Source organism: Salvelinus fontinalis, unplaced genomic scaffold (assembly GCF_029448725.1).
Source record: "Salvelinus fontinalis isolate EN_2023a unplaced genomic scaffold, ASM2944872v1 scaffold_1309, whole genome shotgun sequence".
NCBI classification, from domain to species: Eukaryota; Metazoa; Chordata; class Actinopteri; order Salmoniformes; family Salmonidae; genus Salvelinus; species Salvelinus fontinalis.
Window position 1 is genome coordinate 17,410 of NW_026601518.1, and position 27,176 is coordinate 44,585.

At 43.8% G+C, this 27,176-nt stretch overlaps 1 protein-coding gene across 1 annotated transcript; it reads right to left on the reverse strand.

Annotated features, from left to right (window-relative positions):
* Nucleotides 1-3,354: 3,354 nt before the first annotated feature.
* Nucleotides 3,355-24,957, reverse strand: LOC129848975 (hyaluronan synthase 2-like). Its single transcript, XM_055916058.1, has 3 exons — nt 24,331-24,957; nt 8,364-8,465; nt 3,355-6,129 (listed from the first exon to the last, which is right to left on the reverse strand). Exons 1-3 carry the CDS (start codon nt 24,955-24,957, stop codon nt 5,194-5,196), a joined length of 1,665 nt encoding a protein of 554 aa, XP_055772033.1. The 3' UTR covers nt 3,355-5,193.
* Between the last annotated feature and the right edge of the window lie 2,219 nt (nt 24,958-27,176).

The window sequence follows — 27,176 nt, forward strand, 5'->3', positions numbered from 1 at the left end:
CATGGCAACTCTCCACCCCGTGATACTTGTCTGGAGAAAGGCCCTTTAATCTCCAGGTTCAGCTGTCTCCATGGCAACTCTCCACCCCGTGATACTTGTCTGGAGAAAGGCCCTCTAATCTCCAGGTTCAGCTGTCTCCATGGCAACTCTCCACCCCGAGATACTTGTCTGGAGAAAGGCCCTCTGATCTCCAGGTTCAGCTGTCTCCATGGCAACTCTCCACCCCGTGATACTTGTCTGGAGAAAGGCCCTCTAATCTCCAGGTTCAGCTGTCTCCATGGCAACTCTCCACCCCGAGATACTTGTCTGGAGAAAGGCCCTCTGATCTCCAGGTTCAGCTGTCTCCATGGCAACTCTCCACCCCGTGATACTTGTCTGGAGAAAAACCCTCTGATCTCCAGGTTCAGTTGTCTCCATGGCAACTCTCCACCCCGTGATACTTGTCTGGAAAAAGGCCCTCTGATCTCCAGGTTCAGCTGTCTCCATGGCAACTCTCCACCCCGAGATACTTGTCTGGAGAAAGGCCCTCTGATCTCCAGGTTCAGCTGTCTCCATGGCAACTCTCCACCCCGTGATACTTGTCTGGAGAAAGGCCCTCTAATCTCCAGGTTCAGCTGTCTCCATGGCAACTCTCCACCCCGAGATACCTGTCTGGAGTAAGGCCCTCTAATCTCCAGGTTCAGCTGTCTCCATGGCAACTCTCCACCCCGTGATACTTGTCTGGAGTAAGGCCCTCTGATCTCCAGGTTCAGGTGTCTCCATGGCAACTCTCCACCCTGTGATACTTGTCTGGAGAAAGGCCCTCTGATCTCCAGGTTCAGCTGTCTCCATGGCAACTCTCCACCCCGTGATACTTGTCTGGAGAAAGGCCCTCTGATCTCCAGGTTCAGCTGTCTCCATGGCAACTCTCCACCCCGTGATACTTGTCTGGAGAAAGGCCCTCTAATCTCCAGGTTCAGCTGTCTCCATGGCAACTCTCCACCCCGTGATACTTGTCTGGAGAAAGGCCCTCTAATCTCCAGGTTCAGCTGTCTCCATGGCAACTCTCCACCCCGTGATACTTGTCTGGAGAAAGGCCCTCTAATCTTCAGGTTCAGCTGTCTCCATGGCAACTCTCCACCCCGTGATACTTGTCTGGAGAAAGGTCCTCTAATCTCCAGGTTCAGCTGTCTCCATGGCAACTCTCCACCCCGTGATACTTGTCTGGAGAAAGGCCCTCTGATCTCCAGGTTCAGCTGTCTCCATGGCAACTCTCCACCCCGTGATACTTGTCTGGAGAAAGGCCCTTTAATCTCCAGGTTCTGCTGTCTCCATGGCAACTCTCCACCCCGTGATACTTGTCTGGAGAAAGGCCCTCTGATCTCCAGGTTCAGCTGTCTCCATGGCAACTCTCCACCCCGAGATACTTGTCTGGAGAAAGGCCCTCTGATCTCCAGGTTCAGCTGTCTCCATGGCAACTCTCCACCCCGTGATACTTGTCTGGAGAAAGGCCCTCTAATCTCCAGGTTCAGCTGTCTCCATGGCAACTCTCCACCCCGTGATACTTGTCTGGAGAAAGGCCCTCTAATCTCCAGGTTCAGCTGTCTCCATGGCAACTCTCCACCCCGAGATACCTGTCTGGAGTAAGGCCCTCTAATCTCCAGGTTCAGCTGTCTCCATGGCAACTCTCCACCCCGAGATACTTGTCTGGAGAAAGGCCCTCTGATCTCCAGGTTCAGCTGTCTCCATGGCAACTCTCCACCCCGTGATACTTGTCTGGAGTAAGGCCCTCTGATCTCCAGGTTCAGCTGTCTCCATGGCAACTCTCCACCCTGTGATACTTGTCTGGAGAAAGGCCCTCTGATCTCCAGGTTCAGCTGTCTCCATGGCAACTCTCCACCCCGAGATACTTGTCTGGAGAAAGGCCCTCTGATCTCCAGGTTCAGCTGTCTCCATGGCAACTCTCCACCCCATGATACTTGTCTGGAGAAAGGCCCTTTAATCTCCAGGTTCAGCTGTCTCCATGGCAACTCTCCACCCCGAGATACTTGTCTGGAGAAAGGCCCTCTGATCTCCAGGTTCAGCTGTCTCCATGGCAACTCTCCACCCCGTGATACTTGTCTGGAGTAAGGCCCTCTGATCTCCAGGTTCAGCTGTCTCCATGGCAACTCTCCACCCTGTGATACTTGTCTGGAGAAAGGCCCTCTGATCTCCAGGTTCAGCTGTCTCCATGGCAACTCTCCACCCTGTGATACTTGTCTGGAGAAAGGCCCTCTGATCTCCAGGTTCAGCTGTCTCCATGGCAACTCTCCACCCCGTGATACTTGTCTGGAGAAAGGCCCTCTGATCTCCAGGTTCAGCTGTCTCCATGGCAACTCTCCACCCCGTGATACTTGTCTGGAGAAAGGCCCTCTAATCTTCAGGTTCAGCTGTCTCCATGGCAACTCTCCACCCCGAGATACTTGTCTGGAGTAAGGCCCTCTGATCTCCAGGTTCAGCTGTCTCCATGGCAACAACAAAACACAACAGCAGCCAAACAGCAACATCCGCCAATGTTAACTAACACTTCTACACTAGTGAGAATGTCTCATTTTATGTGCAAACAAGTGTGTTTTACTGACCGTCAGTGTTATAAGACACGAGGGAGTCACACATATTCATTATGACAGAAGTAGCATCACAGATTAATAATGACAACTTTCTAAACATAGTAAAATATTTTATTTTTTTATTTCTTGGCACAACACAAAAGTGCTTCATGATAATACTACCCATGATCCCAAAGTCACGGTTCAATATTCGGGTCTGATCAATTCTAATAAGATTCTAAAGAATAAGTACTCTGGAATAGATCATTACATTTTTGTGAAAATGTATCTTTTGGGATTTTAATCTGATGTGGATTAACGCATTGTTTATACAATTTTCAGAATGCATCATGTGACGAATGTCCTCGTGAACTCGTATGAAACCTTGAAACCTATTTCAGGAAGTCCTACAGTAAGGCAAGAGGTGGTTAAACCGCCGCCTGAAGAGATACTGCGTGGCAGGCTTTTGCTCCAGCCCTGCAGTAACAGATAGCCTGGACCCAGATCAGTTTGTGCTGATCAGTAGAATATAGTGTGTTAGAGCTAGCCTGGTCCCAGATCAGTTTGTGCTCATCAGTAGAATAGAGTGTGTTAGAGCTAGCCTGGTCCCAGATTAGTTTGTGCTGATCAGTAGAATAGAGTGTGTTAGAGCTAGCCTGGTCCCAGATCTGTTTGTGCTGAACAGTAGAATAGAGTGTGTTAGAGCTAGCCTGGTCCCAGATCAGTTTGTGCTGATCAGTAGAATAGAGTGTGTTAGAGCTAGCCTGGTCCCAGATCTGTTTGTGCTGATCAGTAGAATAGAGTGTGTTAGAGCTAGCCTGGTCCCAGATCAGTTTGTGCTGATCAGTAGAATAGAGTGTGTTAGAGCTAGCCTGGTCCCAGATCAGTTTGTGCTGATCAGTAGATTAGAGCGTGTTAGAGCTAGCCTGGTTCCAGATCAGTTTGTGCTGATCAGTAGAATAGAGTGTGTTAGAGCTAGCCTGGTCCCAGATCTGTTTGTGCTGATCAGTAGAATAGAGTGTGTTAGAGCTAGCCTGGTCCCAGATCAGTTTGTGCTGATCAGTAGAATAGAGTGTGTTAGAGCTAGCCTGGTCCCAGACCAGTTTGTGCTGATCAGTAGAATAGAGTGTGTTAGAGCTAGCCTGGTCCCAGATCAGTTTGTGCTGATCAGTAGATTAGAGCGTGTTAGAGCTAGCCTGGTTCCAGATCAGTTTGTGCTGATCAGTAGAATAGAGTGTGTTAGAGCTAGCCTGGTCCCAGATCAGTTTGTGCTGATCAGTAGAATAGAGTGTGTTAGAGCTAGCCTGGTCCCAGATCTGTTTGTGCTGATCAGTAGAATATAGTGTGTTAGAGCTAGCCTGGTCCCAGATCAGTTTGTGCTGATCAGTAGAATAGAGTGTGTTAGATCTAGCCTGGTCCCAGATCTGTTTGTGCTGTCTTGCTAATTTAGATTTGCGAAAGGCTATGTTAAGATTAGGGCTGGAGCAAAATCCTGCAGAGCGGCTACCTCTCCAAAACGAACGACGGTCTCTATAAGGTCTATTATGAAATGTATATTATTAAATATAGAATTATCTAGAAAACCACACAATGTTCTTATAAATATTGCTGGTTTTCTCTCATTGTACATAAAAAAAACACAGGTTAATCACCCTTCTTGTATTCAATAACTTATCCCTAGAATTGCATTTTATTGTTATCATTGCAGACAAAACCCCAGCTGTTAACTTCACATTTTTTGGTCAGATACACACGTCATTGTTATAACAGTTGAATGCACAATGCATTTTTTCTCTCTCCATTTTATATAAAAATGAATGAAAATAAAGAATCTTTGGTGGTTATTAAAGCAAAAATAGAATTTAAAAAAAGTCTATATAAAAAGGCATTAAAATATTATATGTAACTTACAAAGTAACAAGTCAACAGATACAGCATGGCCAAAAGAACTGAGAAATTCCAGCTTTGACTTTCATTAAGAACTGGGTATAAAAAAAAGGACAAATATGACCAAAAACATCATAAATTATGTTATAATCAAGAACGAGCCATTTTCTGGGTGCATCCCGATCACTCACTCATACAATGAAAAGCTTAACCACTGAGGTATTTCATCTTCAAATGACTCTGTCAAGCATTATGCACAATGGGAGTGAGACGTAAAAGTGCATAGGACATTATGCATATCATCTCTGTGTATCTATGTGGAAAAACAGGATGTCCGTTTGGTGGTTTTCCATTTGGCAAAACACAACACCAACAAGAGTTCAAATTTTTTTTTTTTCACCTCATCATCATAATATTTCAGAAGAAAATATCTGTAGTTTCTTGTTGCAGTCAGTCACAGCAGCAATGATATCGCTCTCCTGGCATCCTCACTTCACGTCACCCGCCGAGAGTCCAACAATCAATGAGCAGTTTGAGATTCTTCACTTTGTAAACGTTGTTGAGAGGGAGATAGTCTGCGCCTCAAACTGCACCCTGATCCCTAAAAAAAAGTGTGTTACTTTTTGACCAGAGCCCTGTATGGACCCTGGTCAAAAGTAGTGCACTATGCAGGAAATAGAGTGGCGTTTAAGACCCAACCGAGGAGTTTCAGGGGAGGAGGAGGATGAGGAGGGAGATGTCATACATCCAGCACCATATCATACTGCTGTTCTTTCTTCCTCTTGCCACATTTAGTGATCAGCACCATGTACAACGTCAACAGCATGACCCAGTAGCTGGCGTACACTATCGCACCCACCATTAACACTATCTTTTCAGAGTCTGGAAAAGGAACATCTTTTCTGGTTTCCTGGACGACCGTATAGATAATGCCAAGGAAGAGGATGGTGAACCAGACCGATATGGGAACGAGCCCTACGAAGTTAGTCACGATCGTCTTCCTCCCTGACGTGCCCCAGCCGGCCTTGTTTATGGTGGCGATAGCGAACATCTTGGCCGGTAGCAGACTGGACATGTACAACACTGAGTAGAAGGACATGAAGACCATGACGATGTTGCCCCTCATGCAGGAGGCAAAGGAGGACTTGATGAGGGCGACCGCCTGGACGATCAACAGGAAGAGAAGGATATTCCAGATCCTCCCCTGGTAGAACAGCTGTATTGCCGTGGCGATGAGGAAGAAGGGGAAGAACCCGGTGATGACAGCCTCGTAGGTCATCCAGAGGTGGTGTTTGTGGAACCACATGGCGTTGTAGAGCCACTCTCTGAAGTAGGACTTACTCCAGCGGGTCTGCTGGTTCAGCCAGCGCAGGTAGGTGATGGGGGTCTCGGTCAAGCACTTGGACCGGGCCGTGTACTTGGTGGCGTAGCCCAGGCTCAGCACGCGGTTGGTGAGGTGGCGGTCGTCGCCGAAGCTACAGTGGCTGCCCATGAAGGTCTGGTTGTACCAATCCTCTATGAACTCGTGGAGCAGGTTGTTCCTGTACATTCCCAGTGGTCCGCTGATGCACTGGACGCAGCCGAAGTAGGACTGACACGCTCGCTCGATGTTGAAGGCCATCCAGTAACGGACGCTGCTAAGAAACGAGATCCAGGACTCGTATTTGTTCAGGATCTGTGGAGGAAGAAAGACACATAGGGTCAGGGTATTTAAGTTGGTTAACAACGGCTGTAAACACATTCTATACTATTAGCATAGCAACCAAACGACACAATCGTGGGCAATTGGTTTAAGGACCCCTAATTAGCAAAAGGAAATGCTATCAACTCTCCCAGAGCTCTTACAAATGTTCCACCTATCAAATCAAATCAAATGTATTTATATAGCCCTTCTTACATCGGCTGATATCTCAAAGTGCTGTACAGAAACCCAGCCTAACACCCCAAACAGCAAGCAATGCAGATGTAGAAGCACGGAAGCACCTATCAACCTGCTATTGTGTAGAATTCTCACCAGAGAGTAATCAATGTAAGCCTAAGGTATAGGCTGACTCAATTTTGTCAAGGAATGTCCTGTTGTGTAGATGCATTTTTATAGTTTGTATTATTTGGTATTCAGGGAACTTTAAATTCAATACGGGCAGATTTGGTCCTCAACAACTGTGTAGGCTTAACCACTACTCTTTCTCTTGTCCAGAAATACTTTACAGGATCATAAAAGAAAGCATTAAAGCTTTATTTTATGCACTGAAGCGTACTTGTTGAAAAAGCTATCAAAATACTTTTAAGAGGTTTGTGTTTATTTCTTTGTAACTTCTAAATGCGGGTCGTAAAGGCATCAACATCACCACATGAGTTAATAAACCACAGTGTGAGAAGATTCTCTCAGCTTAACCGGAGCAACTCTGAAGATTCTCTCAGTTTAACCGGAGCAACTCTGAAGATTCTCTCAGCTTAACCGGAGCAACTCTGAAGATTCTCTCAGTTTAACCGGAGCAACTCTGAAGATTCTCTCAGGTTAACCGGAGCAACTCTGAAGATTCTCTCAGCTTAACCGGAGCAACTCTGAAGATTCTCTCAGTTTAACCGGAGCAACTCTGAAGATTCTCTCAGGTTAACCGGGGCAACTCTGAAGATTCTCTCAGGTTAACCGGAGCAACTCTGAAGATTCTCTCAGTTTAACCGGAGCAACTCTGAAGATTCTTTCAGGTTAACCGGAGCAACTCTGAAGATTCTCTCAGTTTAACCGGAGCAACTCTGAAGATTCTCTCAGTTTAACCGGAGCAACTCTGAAGATTCTCTCAGTTTAACCGGAGCAACTCTGAAGATTCTCTCAGTTTAACCGGAGCAACTCTGAAGATTCTCTCAGGTTAACCGGAGCAACTCTGAAGATTCTCTCAGTTTAACCGGAGCAACTCTGAAGATTCTCTCAGGTTAACCGGAGCAACTCTGAAGATTCTCTCAGTTTAACCGGAGCAACTCTGAAGATTCTCTCAGCTTAACCGGAGCAACTCTGAAGATTCTCTCAGGTTAACCGGAGCAACTCTGAAGATTCTCTCAGGTTAACTGGAGCAACTCTGAAGATTCTCTCAGCTTAACCCGAAGCAACTCTGAAGATTCTCTCAGCTTAACCCGAAGCAACTCTGAAGATTCTCTCAGTTTAACCGGAGCAACTCTGAAGATTCTCTCAGTTTAACCGGAGCAACTCTGAAGATTCTCTCAGTTTAACCGGAGCAACTCTGAAGATTCTCTCAGCTTAACCGGAGCAACTCTGAAGATTCTCTCAGTTTAACCGGAGCAACTCTGAAGATTCTCTCAGCTTAACCCGAAGCAACTCTGAAGATTCTCTCAGCCTACATGTGTTTGATACCATTTCATCCAGTCCATTCCAGACATTATTATGAGCCGTCCTCCCCTCAGCAGCCTCCACTGGGTTAGATGACCCACCTGCACACCCAGTACATCTGTGAAAGCAGTTGGACAACCCTAGCTTTGTATCCATGCCGTATATACTGTAAGTGCTGAACCACAGGAGGTTGGTGGCACCTTAATTGGGGAGGACGGGGCTCGTGGTAATGACTGGTGCGGAATGAGTGGAATGGTATCAAATACATCTAACACATGGTTTGATGCCATTCCATTTGCTCTGTTCCAGACATTATTATGAGCCGTCCTCCCCTCAACAGACTCCACTGTGCTGAACCCAACACTAGTCTTCTATCAACAGAAGACTGTAGCTGGTTGCAGCAGCTACAGTACGGTACCAGGCTAGGACAACACAGTCTCAGACAAACAGACTAGTCAATAACAATGGAGACTGGAGCTGGTTTCAGCACCTAAAGTACGGTACCAGGCTAGGAGAACACAGTCTCAGACAAACAGACTAGTCAATAACAATGGAGACATTACCTGGACGTCTCCTCCCACTCCTCCCACCATGGGGTCATCCTCCAGAACCTTCACCATCTCCACAGAGGACGCAGGATCCAGCATAGTGTCAGAGTCACACACCTGAAACACAAGGGGGGACACACAATCCTGTTGAATCCACAAAACACTTCACACCTGAAACACAAGGGTACACACTATCCTGTTCAATCTACAAAACACTTCACCCAAAACACTTCTCACGCTCTCTCTCTCACACAACACAAAGTTAGCAAGTTAAACTAGGCCAGAAGATCTCGTTACACAGACAAAGAGTCCTTCGTCAAGTTTTTGGGCGGAATATGTTTGTTTTATATTGGCCAATTTGACCAATCAGCAGCGCATTAATTACTGACGTACAGTGTTGGTACATTACATACACTGATTACTGACGTACAGTGTTGGTACATTACATACACTGATTACTGACGTACAGTGTTGGTACATTAATCACACTGATTACTGACGTACAGTGTTGGTACATTACATACACTGATTACTGACGTACAGTGTTGGTACATTAATCACACTGATTACTGACATACAGTGTTGGTACATTAATCACACTGATTACTGACATACAGTGTTGGTACATTACATACACTGATTACTGATGTACAGTGTTGGTACATTAATTAGACTGATTACTGACGTACAGTGTTGGTACATTAATTAGACTGATTACTGACGTACAGTGTTTGTCACGCCCTGGCCTTAGTATTCTTTGTTTTCTTTATTATTTTAGTTAGGTCAGGGTGTGACATGGGGAATGTTTGTGTTTTGTTGGTTTTGGGTGTTTTTTATGGTAAAGGGGTTGTTGTATAGTATATGGGTTTGTGTTGAGTTCAGATGTCTAGCGTTGTCTATGTATATTTAGTTATCTAGGAGAGTCTATGGTTACCTGAATGAGTTCCCAATTAGAGACAGCTGATTTCGGTTGTCTCTGATTGGGAGCCTTATTTAGGGTAGCCATAGGCTCTCATTGGTTGTGAGTAATTGTCTATGTAGAACGTTTGTAGCCTGTGTGTGTATGTGCACAACGTTATTTAGCTTCACGGTCGTTTGTTGTTTTTGTATAGTTTGTTAAAGTGTGTCGTGTTTATTTTCGTCATCTTTTAAAAATAAAAGAAGATGGCATATTTTCCTAAAGCTGCGTTTTGGTCCATCAATCCTCCACACGATCGTGACAGTGTTGGTACATTAATTAGACTGATTACTGATGTACAGTGTTGGTACATTAATTACACTGATTACTGACGTACAGTGTTGGTACATTACATACACTGATTACTGATGTACAGTGTTGGTACATTAATTAGACTGATTACTGACGTACAGTGTTGGTACATTAATTAGACTGATTACTGATGTACAGTGTTGGTACATTACATACACTGATTACTGATGTACAGTGTTGGTACATTAATTACTGATGTACAGTGTTGGTACATTAATTACACTGATTACTGATGTACAGTGTTGGTACATTAATTACTGATGTACAGTGTTGGTACATTAATTACACTGATTACTGATGTACAGTGTTGGTACATTAATTACTGATGTACAGTGTTGGTACATTACATACACTGATTACTGATGTACAGTGTTGGTACATTAATTAGACTGATTACTGACGTACAGTGTTGGTACATTAATTAGACTGATTACTGACGTACAGTGTTGGTACATTAATTAGACTGATTACTGACGTACAGTGTTGGTACATTAATTAGACTGATTACTGATGTACAGTGTTGGTACATTACATACACTGATTACTGATGTACAGTGTTGGTACATTAATTACTGATGTACAGTGTTGGTACATTAATTACACTGATTACTGATGTACAGTGTTGGTACATTAATTACTGATGTACAGTGTTGGTACATTAATTACACTGATTACTGATGTACAGTGTTGGTACATTAATTACTGATGTACAGTGTTGGTACATTAATTACACTGATTACTGATGTACAGTGTTGGTACATTAATTACTGATGTACAGTGTTGGTACATTACATACACTGATTACTGATGTACAGTGTTGGTACATTAATTAGACTGATTACTGACGTACAGTGTTGGTACATTAATTAGACTGATTACTGACGTACAGTGTTGGTACATTAATTAGACTGATTACTGACGTACAGTGTTGGTACATTAATTAGACTGATTACTGATGTACAGTGTTGGTACATTACATACACTGATTACTGATGTACAGTGTTGGTACATTAATTACTGATGTACAGTGTTGGTACATTAATTACACTGATTACTGATGTACAGTGTTGGTACATTAATTACTGATGTACAGTGTTGGTACATTAATTACACTGATTACTGATGTACAGTGTTGGTACATTAATTACTGATGTACAGTGTTGGTACATTAATTACACTGATTACTGATGTACAGTGTTGGTACATTAATTACTGATGTACAGTGTTGGTACATTACATACACTGATTACTGACGTACAGTGTTGGTACATTAATCACACTGATTACTGACGTACAGTGTTGGTACATTAATTACACTGATTACTGACGTACAGTGTTGGTACATTAATTACACTGATTACTGACATACAGTGTTGGTACATTAATCACACTGATTACTGACATACAGTGTTGGTACATTAATTACCCTGATTACTGATGTACAGTGTTGCTTTGTGTTTCTTTGAAACTCTTTTGGACGTCAAGTTGAAGATTTGTTTGCAACGTGGATGTTTCCCGGGAGAGATTGTTCCAAAACAAGTTCGTGTCAAGTGGGAAGGTCCGTCAGTTGGTCAACAAACAACCGGGTGAGTAAAGTCCTATTTGCAGCAATCTCTTCACAGATTAGAAAGGTTTCTCCTGTCACTCCTTCATTGGGAATGATTTCATTGGGTCAGTGAAGTCATTGGGGCCGGTGTAGGGAGGGCTGGGGTTTGGCTGGAAGAAAGGAAGGTTGCTGTGGTGTTTGGGACGGCTTCCTAGACTGGAAGTGATACAGTAAGGTTGTGTTCTGACTGAGAGAGGGTTGTGATTGGTTGTATTCTGACTGAGAGAGGGTTGTGATTGGTTGTGTTCTGACTGAGAGAGGGTTGTGATTGGTTGTGTTCTGACTGAGAGAGGGTTGTGATTGGTTGTATTCTGACTGAGAAAGGGTTGTGATTGGTTGTGTTCTGACTGGGAGGGCTGGGTTGTGATTGGTTGTGTTCTGACAGAGAGGTTTGTGATTGGTTGTGTTCTGACTGAGAAAGGGTTGTGATTGGTTGTGTTCTGACAGAGAGGGTTGTGATTGGTTGTATTCTGACAGAGAGGTTTGTAATTGGTTGTGTTCTGACAGAGAGGGTTGTGTTATGATTGTGTCAGGACCCGGTGCGAGAAACAGTCACTAATAATCGTCAGAACCCAGAAGATGAGGCAGACACAGCAGTACTAGAGATGGTGGTTTAATTAAAGAACAAAATCTTCAGGCAAAGAATCTAAATCCACAATGTCCAAACATAAAGCCAAGAAGCACAAAATGGATATCCTCCAAAATACAAAGCAACTCCACAAAGTGGTAAAAACAGCAGGGAAAAACAAACCTCAAAAGACTACTCAAAAATACACAAAAACTAAACCAGAGAACCTCTGGAAAATCCAATAGGAGAATCATATGTTCAGAACAAGGCTTGGGCTGGGGCTGGGTGCTAACATACAAACACTGAGCAAGGAACTGAGGAACACACAGGGTTTAAATACTAACAAGGGAACGACACACAGGTGCAAACAATAATTAGAGCAAGGAAAAACAAAAGGTACAAAAAAGGTACAATGGGGACATCTAGTGACCAAAACCTGACAGATTGGTTGTGTTCTGACTGAGAGAGGGTTTTGATTGGTTGTGTTCTGACTGGGAGAGGGTTGTGATTGGTTGTGTTCTGACTGGGAGAGGGTTGTGATTGGTTGTGTTCTGACTGGGAGAGGGTTGTGATTGGTTGTGTTCTGACTGGGAGAGGGTTGTGATTGGTTGTGTTCTGACTGGGAGAGGGTTGGGATTGGTTGTGTTCTGACTGAGAGAGTGTTATGTTACTGTGATTATTATTATTTGACCATGCTGGTCATCTATGAACATTTGAACATCTTGGCCATGTTCTGTTATAATCTCCACCCGGCACAGCCAGAAGAGGACTGGCCACCCCTCATAGCCTGGTTCCTCTCTAGGTTTCTTCCTAGGTTTTGGCCTTTCTAGGGAGTTTTTCCTAGCCACCATGCTTCTACACCTGCATTGCTTGCTGTTTGGGGTTTTAGGCTGGGTTTCTGTACAGCACTTTGAGATATCAGCTGATGTAAGAAGGGTTATATAAATACATTTGATTTGATTTGATGTTATGATTGGTTGTGTTCTGACTGGGAGAGGGTTGTGATTGGTTGTGTTCTGACTGAGAGAGGGTTGTATTCTAAATGGCTGTGTTCTGACTGGGAGAGGGTTGCGATTGGTTGTGTTCTGACTGAGAGAGGGTTGTGTTCTGATTGGTTGTGTTCTGACTGGGAGAGGGTTGTGATTGGTTGTGTTCTGACTGAGAGAGGGTTGTATTCTGATTGGTTGTGTTCTGACTGTGAGAGGGTTGTGATTGGTTGTGTTCTGACTGAGAGAGGGTTGTGTTCTGATTGGTTGTGTTCTGACTGGGAGAGGGTTGTGATTGGTTGTGTTCTGACTGAGAGAGGGTTGTGTTGTGATTGGTTGTGTTCTGACTGAGAGAGGGTTGTGTTCTGATTGGTTGTGTTCTGACTGGGAGAGGGTTGTGATTGGTTGTGTCCTGACTGAGAGAGGGTTGTGTTCTGATTGGTTGTGTTCTGACTGAGAGAGAGTTGTGCTGTGATTGGTTGTGTTCTGACTGGGAGAGGGTTGTGATTGGTTGTGTTCTGACTGAGAGAGGGTTGTGTTGTGATTGGTTGTGTTCTGACTGAGAGAGGGTTGTGTTGTGATTGGTTGTGTTCTGACTGAGAGAGGGTTGTGTTGTGATTGGTTGTGTTCTGACTGAGAGAGGGTTGTGTCGTGATTGGTTGTGTTCTGACTGAGAGAGGGTTGTGATTGGTTGTGTTGTGATTGGTTGTGTTCTGATTGAGAGAGGATTGTGTTGTGATTGGTTGTGTTGTGATTGGTTGTGTTGTGATTGGTTGTGTTCTGACTGGGAGAGGGTTATGTTGTGATTGGTTGTGTTCTGACTGGGAGAGGGTTGTGTTGTGATTGGTTGTGTTCTGACTGAGAGAGGGTTGTGTTGTGATTGGTTGTGTTCTGACTGAGAGAGGGTTGTGTTGTGATTGGTTGTGTTCTGACTGGGAAAGGGTTGTGTTGTGATTGGTTGTGTTCTGACTGGGAGAGGGTTGTGTTGTGATTGGTTGTGTTCTGATTGGTTGTGTTCTGACTGAGAGAGGGTTGTGTTGTGATTGGTTGTGTTCTGACTGAGAGAGGGTTGTGTTGTGATTGGTTGTGTTCTGATTGGTTGTGTTCTGACTGAGAGAGGGTTGTGTTGTGATTGGTTGTGTTCTGATTGGTTGTGTTCTGACTGAGAGAGGGTTGTGTTGTGATTGGTTGTGTTCTGACTGAGAGGGTTGTGTTGTGATTGGTTGTGTTCTGACTGGGAGAGGGTTGTGTTGTGATTGGTTGTGTTCTGACTGAGAGGGTTGTGTTGTGATTGGTTGTGTTCTGATGGTGGCAGAGATGTTGTAGTATAGCTGTATAGCTGTTTCAAAATGGTCATATTTGGAGAAAGATGAAGAAAGCTGTTTGAATTGTTTGAAAAGGAACATTTTCACCGTGCAGCGAAATGATAATTCAATTCTATCTTTCTGCTGTAAGAGTAATGTATTAAAACACAAATACCATGAAAGGAGAGTATCTAAAGATAATGATATGGCCAGAAGATAATCAAACCACCTCAGGAATAGACTTCTGTACCCCTAACCAGTCTATTGGTTTTGATACACAGAACACCCTTTCCCGGTGAGAACAGATACTCATGCGTAGTTTGGCATAGCCTGTTGGCACGTCTGCTAATGTGCACAACATTCCTCATGTTATTTTCATCATCTGTAGAGTGTTTGATTAAGCGAAGCTGCATCACTACCAAAGAAATGGAATTCCGTTTCTTTGATCACTGCCCCTTGGCAACCAGTCCTATAGCAACGTTGAGCACCAAACCTGTTCTGACGGGTCCAGAAATGGCATTCATATTCACAGATCACCCGCATCAAATTACTGCAAAGACTACAGATGCTGAAAACGAAGGGGGAAAGTCCCATTTAATATTTATAGTTTCACTGTAAAAGAGGTAACAGATTGCAGCTGTAACAAGCCTCAGCTTGGGGAGATTTTTTATTTTATTTATTTTTATTTTACCGTTATTTTACCAGGTAAGTTGACTGAGAACACGTTCTCATTTGCAGCAACGACCTGGGGAATAGTTACAGGGGAGAGGAGGGGGATGAATGAGCCAATTGTAAACTGGGGATTATTAGGTGACCATGATGGTTTGAGGGCCAGATTGGGAATTTAGCCAGGACACCGGGGTTAACACCCCTACTCTTACGATAAGTGCCATGGGATCTTTAATGACCTCAGAGAGTCAGGACACCCGTTTAACGTCCCATCCGAAAGACGGCACCCTACACAGGGCAGTGTCCCCAATCACTGCCCTGGGGCATTGGGATATTTTTTAGACCAGAGGAAAGAGTGCCTCCTACTGGCCCTTCAACACCACTTCCAGCAGCATCTGGTCTCCCATCCAGGGACTGACCAGGACCAACCCTGCTTAGCTTCAGAAGCAAGCCAGTAGTGGTATGCAGGGTGGTATGCTGAGATGACATCAACACCGCTAATAATCAGTTGTTCTTTCGATAAGTGGTTATTGGGAATAGCTTGTGTAAAAGGTCTCCTCAGTAAAACATGTTCGATCTGGCGTCAGTCGGTTGATCTGTGCCACAAATACCACAGGGTTTTGACATCACAAAAGGCGAAGGTCGGGGGGGTCATGAAGTCAGCAGACGAACAATGGATTCACTGATGTTCCATCTGGATCCATACTACACATAGGACATGTCCTCTGTCCAACAGACAGTGTTGTAGTCCTTCTCCTAACGTAGGACATGTCCTCTGTCTGACAGACAGCGTTGTAGTCCTTCTCCTAATGTAGGACATGTCCTCTGTCTGACAGACAGCGTTGTAGTCCTTCTCCTAACGTAGGACATGTCCTCTGTCTGACAGACAGCGTTGTAGTCCTTCTCCTAATGTAGGACATGTCCTCTGTCTGACAGACAGCGTTGTAGTCCCTCCTCCTAACGTAGGACATGTCCTCTGTCCAACAGACAGCGTTGTAGTCCTTCTCCTAACGTAGGACATGTCCTCTGTCTGACAGACAGCGTTGTAGTCCTTCTCCTAACGTAGAACATGTCCTCTGTCCAACAGACAGTGTTGTAGTCCTTCTCCTAACGTAGGACATGTCCTCTGTCCAACAGACAGCGTTGTAGTCCTTCTCCTAATGTAGGACATGTCCTCTGTCCAACAGACAGCGTTGTAGTCCTTCTCCTAACGTAGGACATGTCCTCTGTCCAACAGACAGCGTTGTAGTCCTTCTCCTAACGTAGGACATGTCCTCTGTCCGAAAGACAGCGCTGTAGTCCTTCTCCTAACGTAGGACATGTCCTCTGTCTGACAGACAGCGTTGTAGTCCTTCTCCTAACGTAGGACATGTCCTCTGTCCAACAGACAGCGTTGTAGTCCTTCTCCTAACGTAGGACATGTCCTCTGTCCAACAGACAGCGTTGTAGTCCTTCTCCTAACGTAGGACATGTCCTCTGTCTAACAGTCCTGGGGGGCTTTCCTCTCACAGTGTGGTGAATATTACCCATAATGTACCTGCCAACAGAATAATGACACCGCAAAGCAATGCCGGGTAACACTTTACACTAAGTTTCTCTTACGCCTGTGTAGTTAAGTGTTACCCTCTGCCACAATATCAACACCTTCACACACAGTTATGGTGAGAATATAAGGTTTAGTTCTTTTGACCCTATGGGCCCTGGTCAGAAGTAATGCACTATCTAGGGAAAGGGGGTGCTATTTGGGACGTACTCGGCCATGTTAGTTTACTGTGATGATCATGCAGCAACCGGTAGCTAAATAAAGGTCACGTCAAGTTCATCCACTGATGCAACATATCTTATCAGACATAACAGGACTGCTAAGAGGAATGCTTAAAGGGACAATTCAATGTCATTAGCCATTATCTCCAGCACCTCTCCAACGTCAACATATCTTATCAGACATAACAGGACTGCTAAGAGGAATGCTTAAAGGGACAATTCAATGTCATTAGCCATTATCTCCAGCACCTCTCCAACGTCAACATATCTTATCAGACATAACAGGACTGCTAAGAGGAATGCTTAAAGGGACAATTCAATGTCATAGCCATCACCTCCAGCACCACTCCAACGTCAACATATCTTATCAGACATAACAGGACTGCTAAGAGGAATGCTTAAAGGGACAATTCAATGTCATTAGCCATTATCTCCAGCACCACTCCAACGTCAACATATCTTATCAGACATAACAGGACTGCTAAGAGGAATGCTTAAAAGGACAATTCAATGTCATAGCCATCATCTCCAGCACCTCTCCAACGTCAACATATTTGAAAATGGCGCGTTTTAATGTTTAGTAGTAAAAAAAGATGGAGGAAGGTAGGTGTTTTCAATGACATCATAAACTAATTAGTAGGTAATTAGTAGGTAATGCCTACTAAAATCACATGATGCACACCGATGATGTCAATGGAAACACATCTTCTTCTATCTATTTTACAGGAAAACATAGAAATGTTACATTTTCACATATGTTGACGCAGGGATGGTTCTGGAGATAATGACTATGACGTCGATTTTTAAATTTTTAATTTCCATTTAAGCAATTTGGAGTAATTCAGTTTAAACTGGCTACCTTTGAAAGGACATGGCCGTAGAGAACAATCTGTCATGTCTGTGTTGAACTGTCGAGGCCCTCTGAAAGGACATGGCCGTAGAGAACAATCTGTCATGTCTGTGTTGAACTGTCGAGGCCCTCTGAAAGGACATGGCCGTAGAGAACAATCTGTCATGTCTGTGTTGAACTGTCGAGGCCCTTTGAAAGGACATGGCCGTAGAGAACAATCTGTCATGTCTGTGTTGAACTGTCGAGGCCCTCTGAAAGGACATGGCCGTAGAGAACAATCTGTCATGCCTGTATTGAACTGTCGAGGCCCTTTGAAAGGACATGGCCGTAGAGAACAATCTGTCATGTCTGTGTTGAACTGTCGAGGCCCTCTGAAAGGACATGGCCGTAGAGAACAATCTGTCATGCCTGTATTGAACTGTCGAGGCCCTTTGAAAGGACATGGCCGTAGAGAACAATCTGTCATGTCTGTGTTGAACTGTCGAGGCCCTCTGAAAGGACATGGCCGTAGAGAACAATCTGTCATGTCTGTGTTGAACTGTCGAGGCCCTCTGAAAGGACATGGCCGTAGAGAACAATCTGTCATGTCTGTGTTGAACTGTCGAGGCCCTCTGAAAGGACATGGCCGTAGAGAACAATCTGTCATGCCTGTGTTGAACTGTCGAGGCCCTCTGAAAGGACATGGCCGTAGAGAACAATCTGTCATGTCTGTGTTGAACTGTCGAGGCCCTCTGAAAGGACATGGCCGTAGAGAACAATCTGTCATGTCTGTGTTGAACTGTCGAGGCCCTCTGAAAGGACATGGCCGTAGAGAACAATCTGTCATGTCTGTGTTGAACTGTCGAGGCCCTTTGAAAGGACATGGCCGTAGAGAACAATCTGTCATGTCTGTGTTGAACTGTCGAGGCCCTTTGAAAGGACATGGCCGTAGAGAACAATCTGTCATGTCTGTGTTGAACTGTCGAGGCCCTCTGAAAGGACATGGCCGTAGAGAACAATCTGTCATGTCTGTGTTGAACTGTCGAGACCCTCTGAAAGGACATGGCTGTAGAGAACAATCTGTCATGTCTGTGTTGAACTGTCGAGGCCCTTTGAAAGGACATGGCCGTAGAGAACAATCTGTCATGTCTGTGTTGAACTGTCGAGGCCCTTTGAAAGGACATGGCCGTAGAGAACAATCTGTCATGTCTGTGTTGAACTGTCGAGGCCCTCTGAAAGGACATGGCCGTAGAGAACAATCTGTCATGTCTGTGTTGAACTGTCGAGGCCCTCTGAAAGGACATGGCCGTAGAGAACAATCTGTCATGTCTGTGTTGAACTGTCGAGGCCCTCTGCTCCACTAGTAGCTAAAAGGAATTAAGGCATCAGCATGCTTCAGTTGGGCTGAATCTTCACCTGGAATGCTTTTCCAACAGTCTAGAAGGAGTTCCCACATATGCTGAGCACTTGTCGGCTGAAGCTAGTCGAACCGAACGAGTGTGCTCGCATACTCCCTTAAAAAGACCTTCACTTTAAAAATGATAAAAGAGTGGCAGTAGTACTGTTTGTCCATTTTGAGACGCCGTAGCCAGTATACACTAATCAGAATTAATCTAATTATTTTGCAGAAGTGCAGAAGTGATCTTAGTCAAACAAGTTTACATCTAACTAAGATGTTTGGTGCAGTGTTTTTCAATGAAAAAATGTGCATGAAAACAAGTCCTCTTATGTTGAATGACAACAAAGACTTTATTGAAGAATCCCTACCATTGACCAATCACCGACGAAGGGGTGGAAACTTCAGACACCGAACTTAGGTTTGCCTCCAGAAAAAAAATGTGTGTGCACGAACAGCTGAAAAAACCCTCACCGAAGTCCAAAACGAATAAAAATGTCACAAAATGTTGTTATAATACAGTATATGCACGAACTCTACCGAACTGTTTTGGCACCCTATTCCCTATATACTGCACTACTTTTGACCAGGGCCCTTAGGGTAGTGATCAAAAGTAGTGCACTATGTTTGAGAATAGGGTGCCATTTGGGATGTAGCCTAAGTCAAGTCATGTAAGTCATCTGTGTGTTGCCAAGCCAAGGCTTTAACCGTCACGATCAGGTACGTTAGACAGACGACCCCACAGTGAGAATAACCACACAGGTCTGGTAGCTAATAGCTAGCTAAAACAGATCTGTGACAAGGCCAACACAGTTAGACCTCCATAAGCTTTGGATCAGAGGTTAGAATTATAACTGAAACCAGGAGTTTACGGTGGAAAGACAGCAGTGTACTAGGCTGCGTCCCAAAAAAAGCCCTAGGGGCCCTGGAGTGTATGTCTTCCATACACTCCAGTATATCCAGAGCACTTTGATCAGACCTACACTACAGTATTATCCAGAACAGTTTGAAGGACCTAAACTCCAGTATTATCCAGAGCAGTTTGATCAGACCTACACTCCAGTATTATCCAGAACAGTTTGATCAGACCTACACTCCAGTATTATCCAGAGCAGTTTGAAGGACCTACACTCCAGTATTATCCAGAGCAGTTTGATCAGACCTACACTCCAGTATTATCCAGAGCAGTTTGGAGGACCTACACTCCAGTATTATCCAGAGCAGTTGGGAGGACCTACACTCCAGTATTATCCAGAGCAGTTTGATCAGACCTACACTCCAGTATTATCCAGAGCAGTTTGGAGGACCTACACTCAAGTATTATCCAGAGCAGTTTGATCAGACCTACACTACAGTATTATCCAGAACAGTTTGATCAGACCTACACTCCAGTATTATCCAGAGCAGTTTGAAGGATCTACACTCCAGTATTATCCAGAGCAGTTTGGAGGATCTACACTCCAGTATTATCCAGAGCAGTTTGGAGGACCGACACTCCAGTATTATCCAGAGCAGTTTGGAGGATCTACACTCCAGTATTATCCAGAGCAGTTTGATCAGACCTACACTCCAGTATTATCCAGAGCAGTTTGGAGGACCTACACTCCAGTATTATCCAGAGCAGTTTGGAGGACCTACACTCCAGTATTATCCAGAGCAGTTTGAAGGACCTACACTACAGTATTATCCAGAGCAGTTTGATCAGACCTACACTCAAGTATTATCCAGAGCAGTTTGAAGGACCTACACTCCAGTATTATCCAGAGCAGTTTGATCAGACCTACACTCCAGTATTATCCAGAGCAGTTTGATCAGACCTACACTCCAGTATTATCCAGAGCAGTTTGATCAGACCTACACTCCAGTATTATCCAGAGCAGTTTGATCAGACCTACACTCCAGTATTATCCAGAGCAGTTTGAAGGACCTACACTCCAGTATTATCCAGAGCAGTTTGATCAGACCTACACTCCAGTATTATCCAGAGCAGTTTGGAGGACCTACACTCCAGTATTATCCAGAGCAGTTTGGAGGACCTACACTCCAGTATTATCCAGAGCAGTTTGATCAGACCTACACTCCAGTATTATCCAGAGCAGTTTGGAGGACCTACACTCCAGTATTATCCAGAACAGTTTGAAGGACCTACACTCCAGTATTATCCAGAGCAGTTTGAAGGACCTACACTCCAGTATTATCCAGAGCAGTTTGATCAGACCTACACTCCAGTATTATCCAGAGCAGTGTGAAGGACCTACACTCCAGTATTATCCAGAGCAGTTTGATCAGACCTACACTCCAGTATTATCCAGAGCAGTTTGAAGGACCTACACTACAGTATTATCCAGAGCAGTTGGATCAGACCTACACTCCAGTATTATCCAGAGCAGTTTGAAGGACCTACACTCCAGTATTATCCAGAGCAGTTTGAAGGACCTACACTCCAGTATTATCCAGAGCAGTTTGGGGGACCTACACTCCAGTATTATCCATAGCAGTTTGGAGGACCTACACTCCAGTATTATCCAGAGCAGTTTGGAGGACCTACACTCCAGTATTATCCAGAGCAGTTTGATCAGACCTACACTACAGTATTATCCAGAGCAGTTTGAAGGACCTACACTCCAGTATTATCCAGAGCAGTTTGGAGGACCTACACTCCAGTATTATCCAGAGCAGTTTGATCAGACCTACACTACAGTATTATCCAGAACAGTTTGATAAGACCTACACTCCAGTATTATCCAGAGCAGTTTGAAGGATCTACACTCCAGTATTATCCAGAGCAGTTTGGAGGATCTACACTCCAGTATTATCCAGAGCAGTTTGGAGGACCGACACTCCAGTATTATCCAGAACAGTTTGATCAGACCTACACTCCAGTATTATCCAGAGCAGTTTGGAGGACCTACACTCCAGTATTATCCAGAGCAGTTTGATCAGACCTACACTCCAGTATTATCCAGAGCAGTTTGGAGGACCGACACTCCAGTATTATCCAGAGCAGTTTGGAGGACCTACACTCCAGTATTATCCAGAGCAGTTTGAAGGACCTACACTACAGTATTATCCAGAGCAGTTTGATCAGACCTACACTCCAGTATTATCCAGAGCAGTTTGATCAGACCTACACTCCAGTATTATCCAGAGCAGTTTGATCAGACCTACACTCCAGTATTATCCAGAGCAGTTTAAAGGACCTACACTCCACTATTATCCAGAGCAGTTTGATCAGACCTACACTCCAGTATTATCCAGAGCAGTTGGGAGGACCTACACTCCAGTATTATCCAGAGCAGTTTGGAGGACCTACACTCCAGTATTATCCAGAGCAGTTTGATCAGACCTACACTCCAGTATTATCCAGAGCAGTTTGGAGGACCTACACTCCAGTATTATCCAGAACAGTTTGAAGGACCTGCACTCCAGTATTATCCAGAGCAGTTTGAAGGACCTACACTCCAGTATTATCCAGAGCAGTTTGATCAGAACTACACTCCAGTATTATCCAGAGCAGTTTGAAGGACCTACACTACACTATTATCCAGAGCAGTTTGATCAGACCTACACTACAGTATTACCCAGAGCAGTTTGGAGGACCTACGCTACAGTATTATCCAGAGCAGTTTGATCAGACCTACACTCCAGTATTATCCAGAGCAGTTTGGATGACCTACACTCCAGTATTATCCAGAGCAGTTTGATCAGACCTACACTCCAGTATTATCCAGAGCAGTTTGAAAGACCTACGCTACAGTATTATCCAGAGCAGTTTGAAGGACCTACACTCCAGTATTATCCAGAGCAGTTTGGAGGACCTACGCTACAGTATTATCCAGAGCAGTTTGGAGGACCGACACTACAGTATTATCCAGAGCAGTTTGAAGGACCTACACTACAGTATTATCCAGAGCAGTTTGGAGGATCTACACTCCAGTATTATCCAGAGCAGTTTGGAGGACCTACGCTACAGTATTATCCAGAGCAGTTTGATCAGACCTACACTCCAGTATTACCCAGAGCAGTTTGGAGGACCTACGCTACAGTATTATCCAGAGCAGTTTGAAGGACCTACACTCCAGTATTATCCAGAGCAGTTTGGAGGACCTACGCTACAGTATTATCCAGAGCAGTTTGATCAGACCTACACTTCAGTATTATCCAGAGCAGTTTGGAGGACCTACACTCCAGTATTATCCAGAGCAGTTTGAAGGAATACACTCCAGTATTATCCAGAGCAGTTTGGAGGACCTACACTCCAGTATTATCCAGAGCAGTTTGGAGGACCTACACTCCAGTATTATCCAGAGCAGTTTGAAGGACCGACACTCCAGTATTATCCAGAGCAGTTTGGAGGATCTACACTCCAGTATTATCCAGAGCAGTTTGGAGTATCTACACTACAGTATTATCCAGAGCAGTTTGGAGGACCTACGCTACAGTATTATCCAGAGCAGTTTGATCAGACCTACACTCCAGTATTACCCAGAGCAGTTTGGAGGACCTACGCTACAGTATTATCCAGAGCAGTTTGAAGGACCTACACTCCAGTATTATCCAGAGCAGTTTGGAGGACCTACGCTACAGTATTATCCAGAGCAGTTTGATCAGACCTACACTCCAGTATTATCCAGAGCAGTTTGGAGGACCTACACTCCAGTATTATCCAGAGCAGTTTGAAGGAATACACTCCAGTATTATCCAGAGCAGTTTGGAGGACCTACACTCCAGTATTATCCAGAGCAGTTTGAAGGAATACACTCCAGTATTATCCAGAGCAGTTTGGAGGACCTACACTCCAGTATTATCCAGAGCAGTTTGGAGGACCTACACTCCAGTATTATCCAGAGCAGTTTGAAGGACCGACACTCCAGTATTATCCAGAGCAGTTTGGAGGACCTACACTCCAGTATTATCCAGAGCAGTTTGAAGGACCGACACTCCAGTATTATCCAGAGCAGTTTGGAGGATCTACACTCCAGTATTATCCAGAGCAGTTTGGAGTATCTACACTACAGTATTATCCAGAACAGTTTGGAGGACCTACACTCCAGTATTATCCAGAGCAGTTTGGAGGATCTACACTCCAGTATTATCCAGAGCAGTTTGGAGTATCTACACTCCAGTATTATCCAGAGCAGTTTGGAGGACCTACGCTACAGTATTGCTGTATAACTATTCACAATGTAGTATATACAGCACAGTTGGTGCTGTTTACTTAGTAAATGTTAATGAAGGAACTTAATACACGCCTTGGGATAGTAGCTAATGCGGATACTGTCACTTTTAAAGTTCCTCACTGAGAATACTGTGTGTTTTGACACGATGCTATGCAACATGATCTGACTCCAACCTATTAGCCTACAGGTCTCTCCACTTTGTCTGAGTTGGACTGAGAGCAGAAACATATGTAAATGGGTTTAACGCTGAGCTCTAGCACTCTGTGAACAGCATTAGCCTTACAGCCGTAGGGCTACAGTACATACACAAGGCCTCCACACCATCCTTTTAAAGAAAGAGAGCACAAAAGGGTCTTTGTGTACCCCACCGCTCCCCCCCCCCCTCCAACCCCTCCTCCCCCAGGACTTACCTGAACATAGTCCACACTCCTCCCCAGGGCTTTGAAGGCTGTGTACATTACTTCCCTCTTGCCTCCCCACTTCTGCATGATGCAGACACATTTATTATTGAGCACAAGGCGCGAGATGGCCTGCAGGCTCTCAGCGTACATCTGGTCCGTCTCCTCAGGTCCCCGGTGGTGGTAGTTATTTTTCCAGACGTACGTGGTGGCTTTATCCCACCCCATGATCTCCCGGAAGATCTCCATCATGTAGTTGTCTTCCTCGTTATTCCCGTCGATCACCATGATGACCTTGATGCCGGGGTAGGTCAACCTCTTGACCGATACCAAACACTTCCTCAGGTAGGCCGGGTCCTCCTGATAGGCTGCAATGCACAGGGCCAGTGATTTGGTGAGTTTGATGGGCGTCTCCAGGGATCTCCTCATGTTCCGGTGTTCTAGGACAGCAAACAGACTCTGGATGATGAGGTGGATGACCAGGATGGCCCCGTACAGCCCGAAGGACAAGTGGTTTCGTGCCGTGGTGAAAAACTGGTAGCCCATGATGTAGGCGGTAGAAATTCCCACGAGTAGCGAGACTCCAAACATTGTCGTCCCGAAAATTCTTAGGTAGGTGAGAGCTTTGTCACATTTCATCTGGAAAAGCAAACAAGAACAGAATCATTGTCAATGTCAAATGAGATGACAGTAGAGACATACAGTGGGATCAATAATGAGATGACAGTAGAGACATACAGTGGGATCAATAATGAGATGACAGTAGAGACATACAGCAGGATCAATAATGAGATGACAGTAGAGACATACAGCGGGATCAATAATGAGATGACAGTAGAGACATACAGCAGGATCAATAATGAGATGACAGTAGAGACATACAGCGGGATCAATAATGAGATGACAGTAGAGACATACAGCGGGATCAATAATGAGATGACAGTAGAGACATACAGCGGGATCAATAATGAGATGACAGTAGAGACATACAGTGGGATCAATAATGAGATGACAGTAGAGACATACAGTGGGATCAATAATGAGATGACAGTAGAGACATACAGCGGGATCAATAATGAGATGACAGTAGAGACATACAGCGGGATCAATAATGAGATGACAGTAGAGACATACAGTGGGATCAATAATGAGATGACAGTAGAGACATACAGTGGGATCAATAATGAGATGACAGTAGAGACATACAGTGGGATCAATAATGAGATGACAGTAGAGACATACAGTGGGATCAATAATGAGATGACAGTAGAGTAACTGGGAGGACATTGATATGGTAATTACTAAATGAACCCAGCTTCAGATATGAATTGGTGAACTTGTTAGAAATATACAGAAGACATAATGATGATAATGATGATTAATGTTCCTAATAATCACCATAATGATGATAATGATGATATATGTACCTAATAATCACCATACTGATGATAATGATAATAATGTACCTAATAATCACCATACTGATGATAATGATAATAATGTACCTAATAATCACCATAATGATGATAAATGTACCTAATATTCACCATATTGATGATATATGTACCTAATAATCACCATAATGATGATAATGATGATAAATGTACCTAATATTCACCATAATGATGATAATGATGATATATGTACCTAATAATCACCATAATGATGATAATGATGATAAATGTACCTAATATTCACCATAATGATGATAATGATGATATATGTACCTAATAATCACCATAATGATGATAATGATGATAAATGTACCTAATATTCACCATAATGATGATAATGATGATAAATGTACCTAATAATCACCATATTGATGATAATGATGATAAATGTACCTAATAATCACCATAATGATGATATTGATGATATATGTACCTAATAATCACCATAATGATGATAATGATGATAAATGTACCTAATAATCACCATAATGATGATAAATGAACCTAATAATCACCATAATGATGATAAGGATGATATATGTACCTAATAATCACCATAATGATGATATATGTACCTAATAATCACCATAATGATGATAATGATGATATATGTACCTAATAATCACCATAATGATGATATATGTACCTAATAATCACCATAATGATGATAATGATGATAAATGTACCTAATATTCACCATAATGATGATAATGATGATATATGTACCTAATAATCACCATAATGATGATAATGATAATAAATGTACCTAATAATCACCATAATGATGATACATGTTCCTAATAATCACCATAATGATGATATATGTACCTAATAATCACCATAATGATGATAATGATAATAAATGTTCCTAATAATCACCATAATGATGATAATGATGATAAATGTACCTAATAATCATCATTACGATGCGTCACTGTAAAAGCTCTTCCCTAACTCTACTCTGTCACCATAGCAACAGACTCCATGTTTTACAACAACAAGAAAACGGGTTCAGACAGACTGTAAACAGACTCCTCCCATCCCTCTCTCCCTACGTCCCCCTCCCCCAAATCCCCCTCTAAATGTCAGATGGTTCTCTATGGCCGATTGTTCCAAGTCCTTTTTATTAACGCTGCATCCCATCTGCTGGGCAGACGGAAGAGTCGAGCGAGAGAGCGAGCACCACCCTCTGACATCATCTGTTTATATCTCCGTGGGAAGACAAGAGCAGGGAAATAGAAAACGCTGCCTCTCCACTAAAGACCCTTCTGTCACAGTGAAGAATATGGTGGTACATTTGATCAGTTGAGGCAGTAGGAGGGTGGCACCTTTTGTTTAAGGCTTAGACATGTGATAGTTTAAGTGACACTTCAAGGTGTCTAGTCCTGTTGAAAAGCAAAGAAA

What these genes read in the sequence shown, in the direction of transcription:
- LOC129848975 (XM_055916058.1), bottom strand. Translation starts at nt 24,957, where the DNA reads ATGAAATGTGACAAAGCTCTCACCTACCTAAGAATTTTCGGGACGACA. An exon ending in GGAGTGTGGACTATGTTCAG is followed by an intron (nt 8,466 to 24,330) that starts GTAAGTCCTGGG and finishes CTTGTGTTTCAG; the next exon opens with GTGTGTGACTCTGACACTAT. An exon ending in GAGTGGGAGGAGACGTCCAG is followed by an intron (nt 6,130 to 8,363) that starts GTAATGTCTCCA and finishes CTTCCTCCACAG; the next exon opens with ATCCTGAACAAATACGAGTC.